General features: G+C 44.2%; 4 protein-coding genes across 9 annotated transcripts in view; 1 reads left to right on the top strand and 3 right to left on the bottom strand.

The window, feature by feature from the left end:
• Positions 1-4,042, bottom strand: part of atp13a3 (ATPase 13A3) — a 37,405-nt gene extending 33,363 nt beyond the window's left edge. The window contains exon 1 of the mRNA XM_056604410.1: positions 3,860-4,042. The gene's annotated coding sequence lies outside the window, so the exon portion shown is untranslated. The remainder of the gene's footprint in view (positions 1-3,859) is intronic.
• A 740-nt stretch (positions 4,043-4,782) lies between these two features.
• Positions 4,783-10,189, bottom strand: tmem44 (transmembrane protein 44). Of its 6 annotated transcripts, none has more exons than XM_056604097.1 (10): positions 9,882-10,186; positions 9,663-9,802; positions 9,465-9,551; positions 9,103-9,251; positions 8,773-8,859; positions 8,268-8,441; positions 7,610-7,747; positions 7,188-7,262; positions 6,810-6,959; positions 5,719-6,010 (listed from the first exon to the last, which is right to left on the bottom strand). In XM_056604097.1, exons 1-10 carry the CDS (start codon positions 10,040-10,042, stop codon positions 5,861-5,863), a joined length of 1,311 nt encoding a protein of 436 aa, XP_056460072.1. In that variant the 5' UTR covers positions 10,043-10,186; the 3' UTR covers positions 5,719-5,860. The 6 variants fall into 6 exon arrangements, with proteins under 6 accessions (XP_056460075.1, XP_056460072.1, XP_056460070.1 ...); XM_056604095.1 differs by having other exon boundaries at positions 9,091-9,251; positions 9,882-10,185; XM_056604096.1 differs by having other exon boundaries at positions 5,720-6,010; positions 9,091-9,251; positions 9,465-9,555; positions 9,663-9,786.
• A 127-nt stretch (positions 10,190-10,316) lies between these two features.
• lsg1 (large 60S subunit nuclear export GTPase 1) lies at positions 10,317-16,854 on the bottom strand. Its single transcript, XM_056604094.1, has 14 exons — positions 16,594-16,854; positions 16,209-16,335; positions 15,963-16,083; positions 15,743-15,829; positions 15,358-15,444; positions 15,195-15,255; positions 14,732-14,908; positions 14,108-14,467; positions 13,570-13,671; positions 13,323-13,465; positions 12,709-12,833; positions 12,202-12,281; positions 11,755-11,928; positions 10,317-11,319 (listed from the first exon to the last, which is right to left on the bottom strand). The coding sequence occupies exons 1-14, from the start codon at positions 16,693-16,695 to the stop codon at positions 11,116-11,118; spliced, it is 1,950 nt and encodes a 649-aa protein (XP_056460069.1). The 5' UTR covers positions 16,696-16,854; the 3' UTR covers positions 10,317-11,115.
• A 1,656-nt stretch (positions 16,855-18,510) lies between these two features.
• fam43a (family with sequence similarity 43 member A) lies at positions 18,511-20,699 on the top strand. Its single transcript, XM_056603716.1, has one exon. It carries the CDS (start codon positions 18,706-18,708, stop codon positions 19,771-19,773), a length of 1,068 nt encoding a protein of 355 aa, XP_056459691.1. The 5' UTR covers positions 18,511-18,705; the 3' UTR covers positions 19,774-20,699.
• The last annotated feature ends 466 nt before the right edge of the window (positions 20,700-21,165 follow it).

Here is a 21,165-nt window from a genome sequence, read left to right as displayed (position 1 = left end):
TGGTGAGCCAGGGAAGACAAGGCACCAGCTCAGCCGACGACACATCCCTCCTTCGCAAACCACAAAGTGCCTTGTCAGTTGGTCAGAGTGTGAGTCAGTTCATTGGGCCGGTCGCCATCCGGCTCAACAACCAAAGCTTGACCAGCAACATAAAACGTTAAGACCTTGAAGGCCTACTCCTCAAATTAGACCCTTAACTACTGCATCTGTCTTGGACTCACATGTGTACATCTATTGATAGAAAGACTATATATTGTAGATTTATTGAAAGACTATACATACAATTATTGATTAAATTTTTATTCCTATTATTTTGCTTTGGTCTGTACTCTGACCTGTAGCTGTCCTGTGTTTCATTCTCATAGTCATTGCTGCTCTAACGCCTGAATTTCTCTCCAGGTATTAATAAAAGGTCTATCTTAACCAACATATGGTTGATCATTTTATTTAAGTACACGCCACTGCGGAGTCCGGACATAAATGTGACCTTGGACAAGGGGGTGGGCACCTTACTCATGAATGCCTCCAGACAGCCAGGCGGACATTGGGGTACAAACGTCCTAAACCACTTGACCATCCGAGGTCATCAGTGGTTCCTCATCTATATATAGAACACCATGAGCAGCTGCTGGCCACTGGTCAACCTTCTGAATCCCTGTGTCTTCAGCGTCATGAGCTACGTGGAGAATGGGATCAGTGAAGAAACCAGTAGTGGTGGCGACCGGGCGCGAGTCAAACCACAGCTGAGGGGAGTTGGGTGTCGTGGTCAAGGACCGGTGGTATCAGACTGCTGAGCTCCCAAAAGGGACTTGGTGTGGGGTCGGCTTAGTTCAGGAAGTAGAGCCGGTTGGCTGGTAACCAGGTTTATAGTTCGACCCCCGGGCTCCTCCTAGCTGAGTGCCGAGGTGTCCTTGGGCAAGACACCTGACCCTAATTGCTCCCGACGAGCTGGCAGCAGCGTTGCATGGTTAACTCCGTCGTCGGTGTGGGAATGTGTGCCTTCACCGTTGGAAGTCGGTATACCTAAAAATGCCATATACGGTTCTGCAGCATGCCTGCTTCCTTTTACAAGGCGAGTTCAAAGTTTAAAGTTGCAGTCAGTTTCGCAAGTTTGTTACCTGACGTGGCCACTTACAACTCAGCGTTCAGGATAAAAAAAAAGTTCAAATTTATCCAATTTAATATAATACATCATATCAAATATAAAAAGAAATACACAATATATTTATAATCTATATCCTCCTTTCCCCAACTGAAGACATGAAGCATGCGTCTTCTGCAGGACAAAATATTCCGATGCCACATAAAGGGTGCTTACGGGGGAGCGTTGCGGTATTCTCTAAACAAATGAAAGCCATTCATTCTTGCTGTTACTGTGACATTTAAGCAAGGGTCTGTATAAAGCCTCTGGCAATATGAGTTTGGCCCAACTTTCATAGGGATGCTATTAAAAATTGGATTCTTCTGTGCTTTTGGGAGCTGGGGGGGGGGGGAACCATGAACCACAAGAACCGTGTTTGCCGGGAGCTATGGGGGATCTTCAGTTCACCATGTTAGGATATCTCCCCATCACAGCTCCTGATCAACCATCTCAGGCTTTTCATCACAGACTGCTGGTCTTTGGGGTCGTCTGTGAGAGGCCTGCAGGGCTTTAGCTCAATCGCCTGGGAAATCGACTCTGGAGGCACCTGCACTTTAGTAAATCAGGTTTCAAAATTTTGCAACACCAAGAGTTCGGCTCTTTCTCACCCTGTGGAGGGGACAAAGGTTCAGAGGTTAAGAGGAAAATCTGTTATTATCGTGATTATGTACCTGAAGGACATTTATTGTCTCTTCAAATAGGAAATAGGGCCCCCTAGTCCTACACTTTATATACACACGCCCACTTTTGTTGACCCCTGGGGCCGTTTCACACCCCTGAGAAACATCGGACATGCCAACAACAGAGATACTTGACTGAGGTTTAGCTGAGCCTTTAACTTAATCTGAGATACACAAGACATTCATTATTTGTTACGTCCTATGCCTGCGGCAGCATGGCAGTTGATGATTTCACACTCCTAACCAGCATGACCTTAAACACAGTGCCCTTAAACACAGTGGCCATTGCTTTCTTACTGAGAAAGAAATTGTATTGGCGGATACAAGAATATTCAACTAAACAAATTGGACATTTAGTTATCAACCTGGCCTACCACACACACACACACACACACACACACACACACACACACACACACACACACACACACACACACACACACACACACACACACACACACACACACACACACACACACACACACACACACACACACATTAAAGTAAAGCAATTGTCAAAAGATAAAAGAGAAATGACTGGTCGTTCAGCCAACGAAAACAAAACACAGATGGTGGGTCTCAGGCCAGCAAGGCTAATCTGTTATTAAGAGACTTAATTCCAAGATGCCTGTGACCAAAAGAAAGGCAAGAAACAGACAGACACTAAGAAGTATTTTCTATCTCATCCTAATAGGGCACCAAGGGAGTCAAGGGAACCTGGGAAGCTTTTGACTTGGGCAGCCAAAAAGCTACCATAACTCTAGCATCAATCAAAAGCTGTTGAAACTGTTTTCAAATTGCTTAATGACATCTTTATTTGACTTTCATTTTGATAGGTTTCCTTATTAGCACACCCGATGCTTAATGTTCCTTTATTTTTGTTGCTAATTAATTTAAAAAAAATCAATATTTACAATTCTGTACAAAAAACATTGTATTATAAGTGGATTTCCCTTTCAGTCATCATCCCTCCAAGCAGATGGAGGCCAAGAAGACTTCTGACAAACAATAAAAGCTTTTTTTGGAGAAGTTAAGCAAATGTTGTTTGACCTTTGATATCCTGACTCAAGAATAGATGAACAAAGTAACAAAAAAAGAAACGAATGAACTCAAATGTATCAACTGAATGTTGATACATTTAAATACAATCCAACATGCTGTGTTTGTTGACAGCACTGAGTGAGAGCCACTGAGAGGTGATCGCCTGACTCGATTGAGAAACATAAACCACGCTACTAGTTTATAGAGTAGGACATTTAAATAATAATAAAAAAAGATAACTTACGGATGATTAAAGTACGCCAACAAGGTAGGTAGAAATTACCCGGTCTCAGTTATTCAGCCACATGTATGTTAGTCAACTCCTTGATGTTGGGAGATACATCTACTGTGTATAACGGTGTTAAATGCGAGTAATGTGAAAAGCACATTCACAGATAACAGAATGAAACCAAATAAACTACAGACCCCGTTCTGATAACCAAACGTGTAGCAAGTAGGCTATTATAAACACACCAGAACATAGTTGGGTCACATCATAGAGAAACGAATGGAGGCTGACAGATCTGATGCTAATAGCAGACGGGGAAATAAAGGCAACACAATCCTGCCTCCCAGCACACATGCGTGTAAGCAGGTGAAGTGTTTCTACCACCAAACAGTCATGATGACATGTTATTGCGGCTTGACTAACAGTTAGCCAACGTGAGCCACGCTTTAATGTTAAAAAAGGCAGCGGCTGCAAAAACATTCACAATCATGCATGTTATCTCCAGTCATTTTTAAACAGGCAGTCACCACCCAAACAAATTCCTAACGGGTGTTTCATTTTACTGAATGAATTGGCCATACTGATAGCTATCTGTCAGATAGCGTGTGTGTGTGTGTGTGTGTGTGTGTGTGTGTGTGTGTGTGTGTGTGTGTGTGTGTGTGTGTGTGTGTGTGTGTGTGTGTGTGTGTGTGTGTGTCTGTGTGTGGGTATGTGTGTGTGTGGCTCTATGCTACACATGGCTGATGGACATCCCCTGTATTCACTTACCCCAGAACCACCCGGACACTTTGAAGATCAGCTGAAAATCATGGTGAGACGAAAGCAGGTGTTATCTGAAGCGAGACGTCGTTGAAGAGGGAAAAATTACAACCCAAATGTTCTCTTCTCTCTCACAAGAATGAAGAAGGGGGAAGGCGCTCGACGTTGACAGACAGCTCGGTACAACGCGTCTGAGTCGTGGAGGGCTGAACTGCCTTGAACTGGCTCACGAGAGGAAGTAGGATGTGACATCAGAAGCGTGTAGTCCGCAGCGAATCCACACTGCTACGCCAATGCATGGATGCCGTTATACATTATTGGCTTTACGTATACATTAATACTTTACGTCCATGCACGGTTCCCACGTAAGGCTGCAATGCAATAGCAATATGACGATTAAAATAAAATATATATATAAAATATACTTAAACAAATAACAAAAAAATATTAAAACTCTAATAATAAATGATACAATTTCATATGTAAACACATAGGGCCAACCTATTTTATATAGATATATAGCAATTGTAAATAGATTTTACCTAAAAATTGGTGTTTTTTATCTTTTTTGGAGCCTTATTGTATAGTTTAGTGAAACATTTACACAGAGGCATCCCCTCTCTGCTCATACAACCTGAGAGGAAAAAATTCCCTGCATGGTTTGGTCAGCGTGTTACAATGCATCAAACAAGGCCTATGTGATTCTCCTCTGACGTAAGCAAGGCGACAAGATAAACACAAAGGCCTATTCTCCCCAGCGGCTTCAGATGTCCTAATCCTTTCTCTCTGTCACTTGTGTAAACAGAATTCCACCTGTTAATATGGGATGGGAGAGTTTGTTTTCCTTGTGTTTGGAGTCTGAACTAGGGGATAGGGATTAAACCCGTGTCTAGCCGGACCCCCCCTGTCCAGAGTCCAGACACAGTAGGGTTCTAGCTTGTTATTTATCACTGACAACACAGATCCTCATCATTCAACACAGTTGTTTTGCAGATATAGTATTTAGAAAACAGAAGACTTTACCCTTAATGTAAGAGGGCCAGTGTGCACAAGTTTTAATTTTGGACTTGAATCACATTTCTGCTTGGATGTCATATTTCTTACTGACTCAAGAAGAAAAACATTGTTGTGCATTTTCATTGGTTAAAAACTGATGTCCAAATGGAACACGTTTAATCCTTATCATATGACTCAAGACTGTCTCCCTTTAAACCGCAATTCAAACCCATATTCAATTTATCTCTACAAGTATGTCGTGGGTTCAAAACCATGTTTCATCAGATTGACATGTTGATGATTCGGTAAAAGGTATGAAGGTGACCTGCTTGAACATTTCACCTCAAGCCGTGTATTGTCCCATTATCAAAACATAAAAAAAATAAAGTTCCCTGATGCAATCTGTACCCATAACTCATGAAACAGGACAACATGCGATGTATGCGGAAGGCAGAGAACAGGGGGTGAAGTCGAGGCCCCATTAGATTACTGTTTATCGCCTTGGCAGGCTCTTGGCAGAGGCCTGTCGCCTCGTCTAGACCTGATAAATACTGATGACCGACAGAATGCAGGATGTGACCTGAAAAACCTCCCCAAGCAGAATGGGAGAGGGCAGTGTTCGTGTGTGTGTGTGTGTGGGGGGGTGGGTCTGAGGCCAAAGCGGACTGATAAGGCCGTTTGGATGTCTTCCTTCCGATCATTGAGCCGCATTGCGTGGCCATAATGGGGGAGGGGCTGGTGTACATGTCCTGACATCTGAACTGTGGCGACAGCAAATGGAGTCACCGCCACAATCATCAGCAGCCATTCTGGCGTCTTTCAATTCTGTTCAACACAAAAAGAGCACGCTCCCCTGCAAGTGCATGCAGCGCACACACACACAAACAAACACACACACACAGTTTATGTTTGTCACTTCATTTATTTATTACATTATCTATTCACATGACCAGCCTATTACTGATGGAGCTTGATACAGCGTTTGAGGGGAACGCCGTTTCCCCGTCCTCAGCTTCACAGAGGCATCTCTGTGAAGTCAGAAGCGCTGCAGGTGCTCGCCACAAACGGTGGAGGGTTCTTGGGCCAATCCTGCAGGAACTCATCCCCCTCCTCCGTTCTCCATGGTGGTTCACTCCAACAGCTTCTGGCCTCCTCAAAGTCCCACTGAAACATGACAGCAATCTTTTCATTTAGAGCGCATGTGGAGCGTTGTGGCCATCACATGATATGGGCCAGCGCATTCTTTCAACGTACACATCATGTACTACACCCGTCCCGTCTAACATGCTCAAGATAGTAGTAGCTAGTTGCAAGATAGTATCGTGGGAATGGTATTTCATCACTTTCAGCTGAAAGGCACTGGGTCTGATCCCCAAAGTCCACAGCCTACTTGTAGGAACCCCAGAGCAAGTTGTAATATATTGGGATCAAACATATACTGAAACTGCCACCACATGGGATAACACCTTGCGGTTTTTAAGGCAACCATGTGAAAATCCATATCTAGGAAAGACTCAACTTTTGACAGTAGTGAAGCAATAAGGGTAAAAATAATTTGCAATATTTGACATCCCGTTCTACAAGTTCCAACAATTTGCCTAGCTGTTGCATTTAACATTATACCACCATCTAGTGTACAACTGTGGATATTGCAAATCTCATCACACAACATCTTATATCCAATATAGTCATTGAACTCTATTTTTGTTGTTAACTTTTACCTTCAATACCCATTAATTATCTAATATGTTATGTTATTGGCACACTAGCGGTAAATCAAACCAAATACCTTAATCGGTTGGTTTGAGACTGGTTGTGCCAGGTTCCCTGACTATTGTAGGACTATGCTTGCAGTAGCTAGAGTCTGTGAATCTGAATAATAATAATTCATAATTTTAAATATATAATAAAAAATATATTACATACGTGAATAAATAAATAAGATTCTGAGTAATCGACTCACCTCCAGGTCGGAGCTGTAGGACGAGGAGTCATAGGAGGTGCAGGAGGAGCAGACAGACCCCCCACTCGCCACCTGGACCAGCTGTACTCCTCTCGTAGTCCCAGTCGCCAAGTTATCTCTCCCAAATAGCATCAAGTCCTCTCGGCATTCCTACCAACACACACAGTGTGGTCTACACAAAGAGAAAGGCACCAAGCTCCTCCGTTTGATTCCTAGTGTCAACAAGATTCAAGAGCCAAAACGCCTAGCTTCCTACCTGCTGCTTGATGACAAGTTCTGAATGCAAGTCGATTTGGACGATTAATAAATGGTAAAGAGTAGTAAGAAATGAGTTTGAAAAGTATTCAAATGATAAAATGAAGGACATATTTGGCGTACTTTCACTGCCGGTTGAACACTGACGTCCATATAGTGGCCGATTTCAGCGGTCTTTGGTGTCTTGCTGTTGTTCTTCTTTGAAAGACCACGTTGAGATCCAAGCGAGAGAAAAATGGAGAAAAGATCACAGGAACATGAAGAGCAATAACCTGTTAGTGAACTGCAACACAACAAGTCATTGCTTGTTTACATTGAGACCTTTATCTGTGATCTCAGACCTGGCGTCTCTAGTCCCAAACAAGGTAAGCCATATTTTAACTGAAATGACAAGCAAGTAAAGCTTGGCTAAAAGAGACCTCATCAAATCTTTCACTGACCTCTTTTGAATTATCATGAGAGATTCTGGGAAATAACCCAAAAAGAGATCGATAGATGTATTAATAAATAGGATTAGAGACGAAAGGGCAAAAATAGGAACTTGCTTCTTGTTTTCTGTGTTTTTTCAGTTGGTTGCCATGTCTCTTATGAAAGTGTGGAAACTCTAGAAGGCTCTGTGTGTCTAGTGAGATCCTCTCAGGTTTCCGTCTGGCTCCTTTTCTGCACCAAAATATGACCAGAACCTAACAGTTCAAGGTTAATGGCCAACAACTCAAAAATATGGAAAGCAGTCAACGACATATAAACCCTTCACATTAATATACATTATTCAGTAGTGTAAAATGCAATCATGACATGTCAATGGCACTCATTTTGAAGCAACCATAAACACTAAAAAGCAAACGACCAAATATATTTGGTTTACAACTACACAATATAAAAACATTTTAGACCCTTCCTCCTCTCAATTCACTGTCAGTCACTTTGGATAACAGCGTCTGCTTAAGAAGTGACGGTCTTGAAGATCTCTGTTTCATTCACACACACAAGTGATTTGAAGAGCTAGTCTCTCTGGCAGAACAACCATGGAAGGGCAATGGCAAACGCACCACTAAATGTGCGCCGCTTACGATTTGAATGCATGGCACGAAACTCGCATTCGGCGACTTTTACACCGAGGGAAGATCTTTGCAGATATTTGAGATTGCCCCCCTAAACGGTCCAAAGAGGAATACCACAGATCTGAGCCCCAAAGGAGGATACGAGCAGGTCCAGTGTGGCGCCGCAGAGGGCAGAGAGCAGCCAGGGCGCTGCCTTGAGGAAGAGTCCGGGAACCACGGGGTCAGAGAGCAGGAGGGCGGAGATGTAGAGGAGGCCGGTCGACGAGCACAGCACTGCTGAGACACCAGCCGCCGGAGAGACCTTCTCCCTCCTGCACTGGATGCAGAACACACGGAGCATAAAGGGATGGCATTACAAGATGGCCAACATTTCATTCTGATTCACGCCAAGATTGAAACATGGAATGTGACCATGGCAGCTCTAAAAAGTTGGGACATTATGAATCAAATTAAATATAATAAAATTACATTCCCTTTCTGATTTCTATTGTTAGTCTGCACTCTGTCCTGTTTATGTCGTTTTTGGGGACGTACTTGTTGTGGCTCCCATTTCCATTTTATGATGTTCAGTGTTTCATATGTCTGCCCTTTTATCTGCAACAAATCTACATTAAAAAATGAATCAAGTTAGCTCCACGGTGTCTTACTGCTCGGTTGATGGCAGGGAATCTGGAGGTGCAGACTATGGCGAGAGAGATCATGCCCAGAGTGTAACCCAAGACCTGTGTGTTATCCTGAGGAAGAGCAGCACATTCTGTGGTTAACACTGTTTCGAACAATGACAATGATGGAGGCCAGCCAAATGATTCACAAACGGACTCAGATTCCAGAAATACCACCTGTCATGTCAGATTCAAATTTCAAATACAAAAGAAAAACACCGTTCCAAAAGTGAATAAACACTTAGGTTTATGTTTGCCACTTTTATTGCCATTTATTTTCCACATTATATATCCAGCACACACCCACACACTGACTTGAAGAAAGGTATCAAGTAGTTTTCTTCGTGCAAAGGGCCTGTATGCTGGGATGGTCTCACTGGTTGCATAACCTCCTAGTCCCATCAACAGACACATACAGAGGAGTTGCTGCCTTCGTCGTCTCCTGATTATCCTAAGCCTCCTATCTGAGGACAAACACAAGAAAATCGATGAGTAGCCAAGAGTGAATAAGCTGGACGCTGATGTAAATTCGTTTTGTTATCACTATGACTTTCCTGACAAGCAAAATGTCCAGTGACTGTTTTGCTTAAATGCAGTTGGGCTACGGTTACATTCTCAAAGAACATAAGGCTCATAAAGATGAGAAAGACTGGGAGGAGCTGGCGCTCCGGGCTTACCTTTGGTTGAATTCCAGCAAATATAAACCGTGAGGAAGATGGAAACAATGTTCACAAAATCCACAGCTACAGTCAAGACACCAAACACTATCTAAAGAAAGTGGGTTGCACAGTAGTCAGATGGTGTGCCGATGCGCTGTATGACTATTTACGAGTTAATTGGGCTTGAGATGGTTAAATATAAACGATCACATGTACCTGGATATCCAGCTGTTGAGAAAGAACCGCGCCGATAGTGCTGCACAGGTTGCCGAGGAAGCAATAGATGGTGACCACGGCTCCAGTGTTCCCCTGCCTCACGGTGCATCGCTGATGGATTAACCTGAGGAAGGAAACCACTGATCTGAATTTTCTCAATTGTTGTGTCGATTGCCACTGCAATCGATGGGCGAGAAACGATTAAAAAAAATTACTTACACAACACATGATGTAAATAACAGTAGTGCAGACAACGCAAAGAGTGCGAAGGGGACACACGCTTTGTCAGCGTTGAACGAGAGGCAGGTTGTTATCGCCTCGACGCAAAACTGATATAAAGAACGAAAGTTATGAATGCGGTTGTCGGTCAAGTCGTTCATTTTCCTTCATTTAATAGCGAAAAGTAGTTAAATCCATTGACGTGCCGCCCAAAAGACAGCATCAAGCGCCGCGTCTGCCAGGAGCCACAGGTGCGCAGTAGTCTTGTGAATCTGCTTGATGAGGGGACTTGCGCAGAAGAGGTCACCTCTTTCAGGAGCGCAACTGTATAATCAACTTCCATTTTTCTATTTTTAATAATAGTTATAGGCTACTTTTGATGATACTTCATACAAACGATTGAATTAAACTGCAATTATTTGAAAAGTTACTTACAGAAAATGTGATTTAATGAGGGGTAAAAACACTTGCGGACATTGTTTCTCAAAGTAATTCACAATAACCACACTACAAAAGGAAATAGTGGAGTACAAGTCAAACAGTGCACAGCCCCACAAGAATACACAATAGATATTTTTATTTCATTTTCCGATTAAGTACATACGCAATTGTATATAAACCAGCCGGTTCCTTCAATACAGCACATTACTTGTGCTGTTATTAATTTGTCAATATAGCAATTTGTTTATTTTATTAATAATCTGGGGTTCAGCTGGGTAATATGCATTGAAATAACTGTCTGCAGTTGAGAACAAATTCGTTTTATTCCAATGTCTTAAATATTGTACATGAATAATACAAGCATTTGTTTTAATCTGAAAAATCAACATTTAATTTTCTAGTAAGTAAGAAAATGGGGAAAAGACAAGCTATGAAATTGTCGAGATGAAAAAGATGGTTTGGATCATTATCAGTAATCAAGGGCAGTACATTATATATAAATGTACTATTTATGGAAACCTGTAGCCTCTAACCTCTCCTTTAACCACTCAAAGAGCCCGGCATTGACCTAGGCTGGTGTTAATTCCTTTGGAATTGCACCTAAACCCTCCCATACAGTCATCCCATTAAATCTGAAATGATCCATGATTAATTTTAAACAGTTTGTTTAGGGCTTATTCACATAGGGGCCATTTTGGTTCCAACTCGGTGCTAATCACTAGCTTGGAGGTTGGGGGAGGGAGCTGAAGATGGCCTCTGGGTGAACCAGGCCCTCAGCCGGGCCTCCTCCGGCTCAGGCCTCCAGGTGCCGGGTGAGCCTGCGGACCTTCTCCTTCTTGTTGCCGTTGCCGTGCTTCTTCCAGGGTTTGCCGACCACGCCCTCGGGGCCCACCTGGCCGGGGCCCACGTGGCCCGGCTGGCCCGGGGCCACGGGCCCGCTGCCCATCTTGTAGCCCATGACGTGCTGGACGCCCTTGGTGAGTGCACGCACGTTCTCCTGGAGGGAGGCAGAGGAGGTGGGGACAGGGTTAGGCACGGGTGGGTGGATGGATGTCAATCCTCGTGTGTTCGCACCGTTGAATGTATAATGAAATCTAAAAACACACAAAGTTTGCTTATTTTTACTCAAGTAGTGTGTAACCCGTCCTTCTTTTTTTTGTACAGGTACAGTGTGTAGAATTGATTGGGATCTAGCACAACAGATTTAGACGAAATGAATCTCATGACAGTAAGAATAGTTTGGCTGTCGATACCTTTGAATATCTTTATAATGTCATAGGAAGTTATACTATGTGTCTGAGAAGCTTCACCCTCTCTCTGATGCAGACATCAAAATCAACAAATTTTTTGTTCCTGTTCTTCATTTCAGTTTTGCACTAAAAAGGGTAGATGGATACTGTCTATTATGCTGATCCACGAGCCCCAGGCATACCTGATTGAAGAAGTTCTTGTCCACAGGGTTCTCTATCCTCCTGATCTTGTTCAGGCTGCAGCTGGGATTAGAGGACTCGTCGATCTCCCCGTCCGTGGGCAGGAAGGTTCTGTGCTGGGGCTGGAAGTCTGCAGCCTGGATGTGTGGTGGCGGGTGGCAGTACAGGAGCTTGCCCTGTGGGGGACACACACAACCACAACAACACACGAGTGGTCATTAACACTGCCCGGGATAGAGGCCATGCTCACTATATGCTGTTCCTCAACTCTATTCTGCCCTCCTAAGAACCCAGGACTTTGAGATAACACAACGAGAATATGAGTGAGATTAACAGTGTATTTAAAAAAAATATTAATTATCGCAAGTTATATATAGGCGGTAACCATTAAAAAAAACAATGTTTTTTGACATTTCTGATAAAAACAGTATCCACTCCATGGATCTTACGTTGACATAATCCTTCAGAACGTAGCGGGCCGATCTTGCCTCGTCGGGCTGTCCGTGGGCCGTCATGAAGCCCCTCATATCTGCAAGACAGGAGGACGGTCAGCTTGGAGCTACATTAGGACTAAAGAGCTCATCTCGCATCATATGGGGTGAGGGGGGGTTGTCTGTTATGTCAGTTAAACTATGTCAGTCTGTTGCGTGTTATTTCTGCTTCATGTCTGTACTGTGCTTTGTTATTTATTGTGCTCGGTATGCAGCCGAGTCCGAGAAAAATTGCCCTTTGGGACATTAACGTATATATCAACCAATCATCTCCATTCCGTAGAAAAACGTTTAACTTTTAACTGAACACAGAAGGGACAAATCTTGAACGATCGCATTTTGCCCTGCAGCGTACAGCAGACGACAACGCCCCTCTCTAGTTGACTGAAAGGAACTGAGAAGTTGGGTCACTCTGGGGTTGGGTCCCTCAGGTGTTGGGGGGGGGGGGGGGGGGAAGGCTCTTACATCCGTAGGCCCTGAGCATCTCCTCAGAGGTGGGCGCGCGGTCTGGGTCCTGGTCCTCCCGGGGCCGGATGATGTTGATGCCGTACGTTCTCTCCATGACGTGGCGCGGGATGGTTTGACACACGTGAGCACCCGGTTAAGGGCCGTCGAAGTAAAGAACACGGTTTTCCTATTCGTCTTTTATAGCTCAGTCTCTCACTGGTGTACGGCTATGACTGGGGTCGACTGAGCCTGCAGTCACGGTGACGGAGCTCCATTACTTCCCAGACGCTATCGAATCGCCACACAGTAACAGACATTTCTGTTGGCCAAATTAGTGAGCAACGGTAGGTGGACGGTTATCAAACTGGCCATATCTATATCCTAAAAGTTAGTCTGAAAATGCGAGGCCAGAAATGAAAGTTAAGAGATAATTTCAACTCCCCATGATGGATTGATAGGTTTGTGATGTTTCAGTTGATAGGAGACGTATACAGGAACGTCATGATTAGAACCGTTTAAAAAGACACCGAGGTGAGGCTGTGCCTGGCTAGGACACATTACAAACCACAAATTTGGCAGGGAGCCATCACTCAATTTAACCGCCACAGAAGGTTGAGCGCTGGAAGGATATGAGGGAGATGCTAGGAACGTGGTCCCTCATCTGATCGATGGACAGGATGCCACAGCAGATCATCTCAGCCTTGGTGGAGACGAAGGAGGGCATCACCAGACCCGGGCAGTCACAGAGGCAGAGGCCAGGCTCCACAAACAGAGTCTATACACAGACAAGCAGACACACAGCAGAGGTCAAGGGTCAAGCAACAGACGAAGCTGTATCTCAGGACTGGAGAAGGGTTTTCCATGGAGCGAACGGCTTACCTGAAAGTGCTTGGTGTGACCGGGAGTGGCAGAAACTGACACCTTTTTGTCCCTGAAGATTGTGTTGATGGTTGTACTTTTTCCCACATTGGGATATCCAACCTGTTCAACAGATTTATTGTTACATATTAAAACAAACCCATTCAAACTCCTCTTTATAAAGCGAGAGACATTCAAACATAATGATGTTGTGTTTCCAGTACATCGACATGATTAAGTCGATGCATGGATGCAATTTCAGCTGCTATTCCATTGAAAATGTAAGTAATAACCTTAATAAATCAAATTATTCCCACAAAACCAGGACAGTTGACAACACATAACCAAACACACACACACACACACAATGCTAAAAACACAGACATCCTGAATCCAAAAAAATGCCATGAAGAGTAACTACGCAAACAGAAAAGAGAATAATGCGCAGCGCTCTCACATCAATAGTCTCTCTATCTACAAAGACATCTCCGCAAACCATTAACCGCCACCCTAAAAGCCTTCAGTCACAGGCCTACTGTTGTAGCATTGTAGCACTCACCATGCCCACGGTGATCTGTCCTTCTCTGCACTGTTTCCCGGTGTGAACCATCTTGAACATGGCAAGCAGCTCGTCCTTGTGCAGCAGACGACTGGAGTTGCGGAAGCCGTCTTTATTCGACGGACCAGCCGCCCCTCCCCCCTCCTCCTCCTCTTCGTCATCGCCTTCCGAGCAGGTCTGCCAGTCCTCTTCTGCTACCGTTACCCTTTCCCGCGGATCTTCATCCATACTATCCTCCTCCTCCTCCTCTTTAGCTTCTGGTTGCCGACTCTCCTTAGCCACGCTGGGCTGCTCCTCCTCCTCCTCCTCTTCCTCTTCCGGTTCACTCACTGCATCTTCAGTCTCCTCCACCTCCATTCCCTGTGACACATTTAGATTTGCGTTAAGTTATGAAAACATGAAATCCCCCATAGTCAAGAGCTTCCCTCTTGTATCTTATCAAAGAGATGGTGGGCGTTGCATATGATGAAAGGCTGCAACAGATAGGAGACCGTGTTAGAGCAAGACGCTTTCTAGAGCTCTCCTCAACACTAAAACAAAATCAGTTGATGTGGATTTTCCCATTTTTTTTTTTTTTTACTTATAATAATATTTATCCTTATAACTATCGGCTCTTCCACCCACCTTTTCCAGCGCCTCCAACCGGTCCGCCTCTGCCAGTGCCGACCAGAACACCGCCCTGATGCCTTGCTTCTGGAAGTACCTGGCCCAGATGCCGCGCTGATCCCGGGTCAGCAGGTCCGCCTTGTTCACCAGGATCATGTTCACCTTGTCCTCCGACACCTCCTTCACATACGCCTCCTATGAGCCCCCAAAGAGGGAGGCGTGAGTTTCTTTGAAGGGTTCCTTGGATTGTGGGTAATAGTGTAGGACATACATTGGACAAGAAACTAAAGAGTGTCATTTACTTTGCTAAAACTGGTGGTTCAAATGTTTTCAATTAGGGACCATAAAGTAGCTGAATTCTACTTAGGGTAGGGTAACAGCATACTTGGAAGACCTCAACTCTTCCACTTTTCAACCTCCAGCTTTTCCCTAATTTCGGTATCTGTCCCAAAATCAATTGAGATTGAAAGTTGCCACTTACAAGATCAGGGCAACGAAACAGCAGAGGATTTCTGCCATCAACAATCTGGACAACGACATCACTGTAGGAGCACACATGAATGATGTTAGACTTGGTGTCGCACACTTTTAAATCAAGCAAGGGAGTTAAGGTTGTCCGCCAATGTGGAGTGCAGCCACTTTACCTCCTCTCGATCACTCTCCACAGCTGCCTCCAGAAGTCAAGGTTCCTCTCGAATGGCGTGAGGATAAACTTCTGCTCCTCTTCCAGCCTTAGAAACGGATGGATTGGGACAGTTGTTTTTCATTTTGTTTGCCTTAGTTAAGTGAAGTTGTATGGAATTTAAGATTAGATATGGCGAGGTTAAATAATGTGAGGGAATTATTAATGAATATCATTATATAGCGATGGGCATTCAAATGTTTCCCTTTGCTTTTTTGCACCGTTTACGTTTTTCTGAAACTAACAAGATAAAGCACCTACAACAAATAAATAACAAAATTTAAAAAGCCAATACATTATACAATAATATGACTGGAAATACAAATCAAGCCAAATGAAACAAATACTTTGCGAGTTCCCTCCTCCATTCCAGGAAGCTGTCTCTCTCCGCCTGCTGAAGGACCTCAGCGCTGGTGTTCTCGTCCCATTTTGGGCTGGAGACCGCAAAAGTAAACCGGTCATCATTGATCAGACTCAAAGCATAGCATTATCAAACTCATATAGTCACAAGAGGATCAAAACAGGGGATGCCACCGAGCGAGATGTCTGCTGCTCTGGTCAGCTTACCGGCGGGGGATGCGGAGGAGCTGTTTATTCTCTTCGTGCACTTTCTTCAACCTGGCCCGTTCCTCTGAGGTCAGTAGCCCCGCCCTGGCTTCCGCCGGCACGAACTTAATGTTGAGCTTTTCTGAGAAACGAACATCGCAAATGACAGGACGTGAAGACACACACGGCAGGAAAAGTGCATTTTGTTTACTAGCCATAGTGATACGAGAGAGTGCCTATTAATAGAAAGAGGAAAACATCGCTTACCAGCAATGAACTCTGTGCCTGCTAATTCGGCAGTGGCGAGGAAGTCATCCATGGAACTCTGTTCGGTAACTGACTGCAGGTTCAGTCGACCCCAGTCATAGCCATCGTTAAGTTCACTAGTGTGAAGCTGACAGAAAAAAATACGAAGAATTACTAGAATGTCACATCACATGTATAGAATAAAATGACTAAACACTTAAACAAGGGCTGGGATGAGTTTAACGTGAATTAATCGAGATTAAACAACACTTCAAGCTAGAGACTTTTTATGCATCGCTATATTTAATGCGAATAGACACATCACGATAAACCACCAGATAGATCCACTGCAACATATAGGCTGCCGTGAAACCATCGTATAACGAGCCATCGCCTTGATGCGTACCCAGGTGTCGATCTTCTTGTGTCCACGATTGGCCTGAAGCCTCTCCTTGATCAGACACCTCCCGAGTCCGCCAGGCCCCCCTCCCGTCTTCTTTTTGCCCATAGTGTAGTATAACCTTCCGCCCGGTAGTGTTTGTTATGAAAAGCAAGTTAACCTCAGTTCAAACAGAAGTTATTTTCTGTTACTCTCCCACATGTGGAAAAACCTTGTTGTCGTAAAACCGGAAGTGAAATGGAACAGACTATGTGGTCATGTCTTTAATCGAACAAATGTAATTTTCCTTGGCCATAAATAAGATGACCAGTTTGGTCAATTACAAGTATAAACACGTTATGCGTATACAATTATTTATAATAAAATGCACTTGAAATGCGCTTCTCACTCAAATTTAAAATAAAGTAACGTATTAAGGATGGTACGGTCCAAATGCCGGTTCAGCTGTTAAACATGCCATGAAAAACATGTTTACCTTTAATATTAGTTCCTCTTTACAGCTCGTCTTCAATTTATTTTATTCTCAACTACAAATACCACCATCACCAGAATAATTGAGGCAACACCCCCAGGAACATATAGAAAGCAGAATTTAAACCTAATTTAACATAATGACACAGACAGACGGACAGACGGACAGACGGACAGACGGACAGACGGACAGACGGACAGACGGACGGACAGACAGACGAGGACCCCAAACTCCCCATGAACAGACTCATCCCACTGGACCTTAACCACTAGCACTATTTTGTTTAGATGAAACTTTATTTTATCTGTTGATACTCGCCTTTTTATCGTTTGCCAAATTTGACTTTATATATATTAAGTATTTAACGAAATAAAATGTATGTAGGTCCTATATATACATAGATAATGAATTTAACATTTTATACTTGACCTCCTTATTTTTCACCTGTTGCAATGTTAACGTTTGTTTCGCCTGCCAACAACTAGCAACTAGCTAGCTATGTAAATAATAAACAATATACAAAACATATTTTTCTGTCTGTTCACAATGATTACACTATTGCATACGTCCTCCACAATGTAAATACTGTGTATCTAGATTGCATACATTTTAGTTTTTATATTTTGAGTATACGTCTAAATATTTTTTTATACTTTGAACTCATAATTGTACACCTTTTTTGAGAGAGAGAGAGAGAGAGAGAGAGAGAGAGAGAGAGAGAGAGAGAGCGAGAGAGCGAGAGAGCGAGAGAGCGAGAGAGCGAGAGAGAGAGAGAGAGAGAGAGAGAGAGAGAGAGAGAGAGAGAGAGAGAGAGAGAGAGAGAGAGAGAGAGAGAGAGGGAGGGAGAGGGGGGGGGGGTCAATAGAAACCCCCTCCCCCCATTCAAAAAAAAATACAAGAAATCACGCACGCAGACAGCCGGTAGAGGGTGACACAGACCGTTTATAGCGCTGTCTATTTTCTTTATCATTTCGACAACTAAAATGTGTACTGCATAATAAGCTATTTTAATCATAAAGGGCAAGAAGAAAAAATACAAAAATGCTCCAACTAACAAATATATCTTGTTTGTGTCGTGTAGTGTTAATAAATAGACCACTGGCCTTCAATATTAGAGGAATTGCGATGCCTGATGACTTGATCTACTATAAGAAATCACAGAAAACGTACCAAGAACACGTTTATTTTACAATCATTCCTTTTTAATATTATTATTTTTTGTACTGTTTATTGTTACCAACCCCTTGATATTTAACAGTGCAAAGTAAGCCAGTTGTTCAGCATGGTCCGGTTTGTAAAGAAGTATCGGCGTCAACCGCTCTTCCGCGCATGCAACACAGTGAGAACGACTGCGTATCAAGCATCAGCTCCATTTTTGGTTTCGCCCGCCTCTCTCTCTCATCTCCCCCGCAGACACCGGAGTGGTTCGTCCCTCGTATATAAACCTCGAGGACAGTCTGCAGGATATCAGACGACAGAAGCTGTCTGTCGAACATGTTCACTCTGGAAAACAATACAATGGAAAGAAACAACAAGAAGGATGGATAAATGAAGTGCTGTTACCCCGCCAACTTCGTTTACGTGGATTGGCTGATATTTAACAAGGATAATTACGCACTGAGCAGCAAATTAACTAGGCTTTATTGATGTTGACTGGAAGCAAGCATATGATGCTTCCCTGGAAGAAGAATAAGTTCGACCTGATCGAGGAAGACAAGCAGTCCAAGCAGCAGAAGGGCTATGCCGTGAGCCTCAACTACTCGGCGCTCACCTCCTTCGCTAAGTCGTGCCCGGAGAGCGCCCTCAACCGGGTGGGCAGCATGTTCAAGTCCAAGAGGAAAAAGGTGAAGATCACCAGCGAGGACCCCACTTACACGGTGCTGTACCTGGGCAACGCGACCACAATCCAATCCAAGGGAGAGGGCTGCACGGACGTGGCTGTGAGCAAGATCTGGGGCAAGAGCGAGATGGGCAAGAACGGCACCAAGATGAAGCTGACGGTGAGCTCGCAGGGCATCCGTATGGTGCACGTGGACGACAAGGCACGGAGACCTGGACATTTGTATCTGCTTCACCGGATAACGTATTGCGTGGCCGACCCGAGGCTACCCAGGATCTTCGCGTGGGTGTACAGGCACGAGATGAAGCACAAGGCAGTGATGCTGAGGTGCCACGCGGTGCTGGTGTCCAAGCCGGAGAAGGCGAAGGCTATGGCGCTGCTCCTGTACCAGACCTCGGCCACGGCCCTGGCCGAGTTCAAGAGACTGAAGCGCCGGGACGACGCCAGGCACCAGCAGCAGCAGCTGATCGGGGAGCAGACCATCCCACTGGTGCCCCTGCGGAAGCTTCTGAACGGACAGTGTTACTACAAACCCCCGGTGGAGCGCAGTCGGAGCGCGCCAAAGCTGGGCTCCATCACGGAGGACTTGGTGGGCGAAGAGGAGGAGGAGAAGGCGATGCATTTTGAGTGCGAGGACATTCTGGACACAGAGGATGATTGCGTGGACAATGGCAAACAGGAGTTGTCGCAGATGATCAACGACCTGGGGGAGATGTGCATAGGGAACGACGTGCAAACACTGAAGGCTGACCTGCGGGTCACCAGGCTGCTGTCCGGGGAGAGCACGGGCAGCGAGTCGTCGATAGAGAGCAACCAGGAGACGAACCATTTCACGCATGGATTCGAGGAGTCAAAGGTCCACGAAATTGCGTAAAAAGAGACTTGGGCCACACGTTTATGGAGACATTTGAGTCTCCGTGATGACATTTTCGTTTGTTGCTTTTCCACTATGATCTGTGCCTCGACAACTTGAAGAAAAGGATCAAAGACCTGAATGGTCAATAACCAGCAGTTAAACATGTCTGTTCGAGAGATTACGGATGAAACCCATATATGGGCGCGTCCGTTGCGTGCGTCTGCTCTACACTAATTCCACCTCTTTTAATTAAGAGGATTTGTATTAGGTTAAAACTTGTTTACCCAACCTGGCTCTCTGGTAGCAACGTTGATATTGTGGTCAAAGACTCAAACCCTCAACTTTAATCAAGACACTCGATTGTTAAAGAACGGTCTCCAACGGATTCAGTTCTTCCTATAAGACATTGTTAATTGACATGCCGAGGGGCTTTTACGTTAACTTTTCTTTTTTGCACTGTTGTGGAATTAAGTCGAGTACTAGGCTTTGTGTTTGCCCTGTAATAACTCCTCGCGGAATGTTGTCATAAACATGAACGTCATATCTTTGCTGTGCAAAAGAAAAACAACCTAATGTATTTAGATGTACAAAGTCAGATTCATGAGTATATACATATTTGTTATTTTTTTGAAGAAGAGAAACGGTTTATGTCAACCTCACAAAATGACAAATAAAAAACGAAATGAGAAATATAACGACGTGTTGTGTTGTGTTTTTATGTGCGTGCCTAGAGTTGCGTGGGAGCACAAGCAGGCCAATTTACCACGGCATGGTAACGATGTTCCTATCGCAGTCTCAGAAATGAGGTCAGATGCATGATGGATAGCATTAATGTCACATGGTCACACAAGCAAACAAAAAACACACTCACAACATCTCAATGCAATAACGTCCATGTACCATAACACTGATTGGATACCATGTGCAGGTGGACAACACAAGCCCCAAAGTGTTCTCGAAATGTGCACAATAATCCATGAAAGGCCCATTGAACTCCAATAGGCCATGGGGGTAAGACGTTCCACTTTTTTGCAGGGAATCCGCCCCTCTGTCTGTCATTATCCAAAGATAAGAATACCCTAATGATGCAGAGCATGTCAGAGCATCAAAGCAGAGGACCGCTTCATAGCTCCTCTCACAGACAAACTTGCTGACTGTTCCTCTATCTGGTCCATGACCTCCTTCCATCCAGCTGTACACGATGTTCTCTGTATCACTTGTGAATTCCCCCCAAGACCCCCGAAGCTGCTTCATATACGACAAAACACAAGGGACTGCGCGTCTAGTTTGTTTTGTATTTATAGGTAGTTCGATTCCCAACAACAGTCCCAGCTCCCATTTCTATTTCACGCAGCCTTTACCCCATACTTTTACCCTGGAGTACCTTCCTTTGGATAAAGTGTGACACAA

The sequence above is a fragment of the Gadus chalcogrammus genome, chromosome 12, assembly GCF_026213295.1.
Source record: "Gadus chalcogrammus isolate NIFS_2021 chromosome 12, NIFS_Gcha_1.0, whole genome shotgun sequence".
In the NCBI taxonomy this organism is placed as follows: Eukaryota; Metazoa; Chordata; class Actinopteri; order Gadiformes; family Gadidae; genus Gadus; species Gadus chalcogrammus.
The sequence above is the reverse complement of the archived record's forward strand: the minus strand, read 5'-3'. Positions and strand labels throughout refer to the sequence as shown.

Coding starts and splice junctions, on each gene's coding strand:
- tmem44 (XM_056604095.1), bottom strand. CDS start 10,042: ATGAACGACTTGACCGACAACCGCATTCATAACTTTCGTTCTTTATAT. Junction 9,552..9,662: donor CTCAACAGCTGGATATCCAG/GTACATGTGATC, acceptor TTCTTTAGATAG/TGTTTGGTGTCTTGACTGTA. Junction 6,011..6,809: donor CCTACAGCTCCGACCTGGAG/GTGAGTCGATTA, acceptor GTCATGTTTCAG/TGGGACTTTGAGGAGGCCAG.
- lsg1 (XM_056604094.1), bottom strand. CDS start 16,695: ATGGGCAAAAAGAAGACGGGAGGGGGGCCTGGCGGACTCGGGAGGTGT. Junction 16,084..16,208: donor AGGCACAGAGTTCATTGCTG/GTAAGCGATGTT, acceptor TTCGTTTCTCAG/AAAAGCTCAACATTAAGTTC. Junction 15,445..15,742: donor TGGAGGAGGGAACTCGCAAA/GTATTTGTTTCA, acceptor TCCGTTTCTAAG/GCTGGAAGAGGAGCAGAAGT.
- fam43a (XM_056603716.1), top strand. CDS start 18,706: ATGTTGACTGGAAGCAAGCATATGATGCTTCCCTGGAAGAAGAATAAG.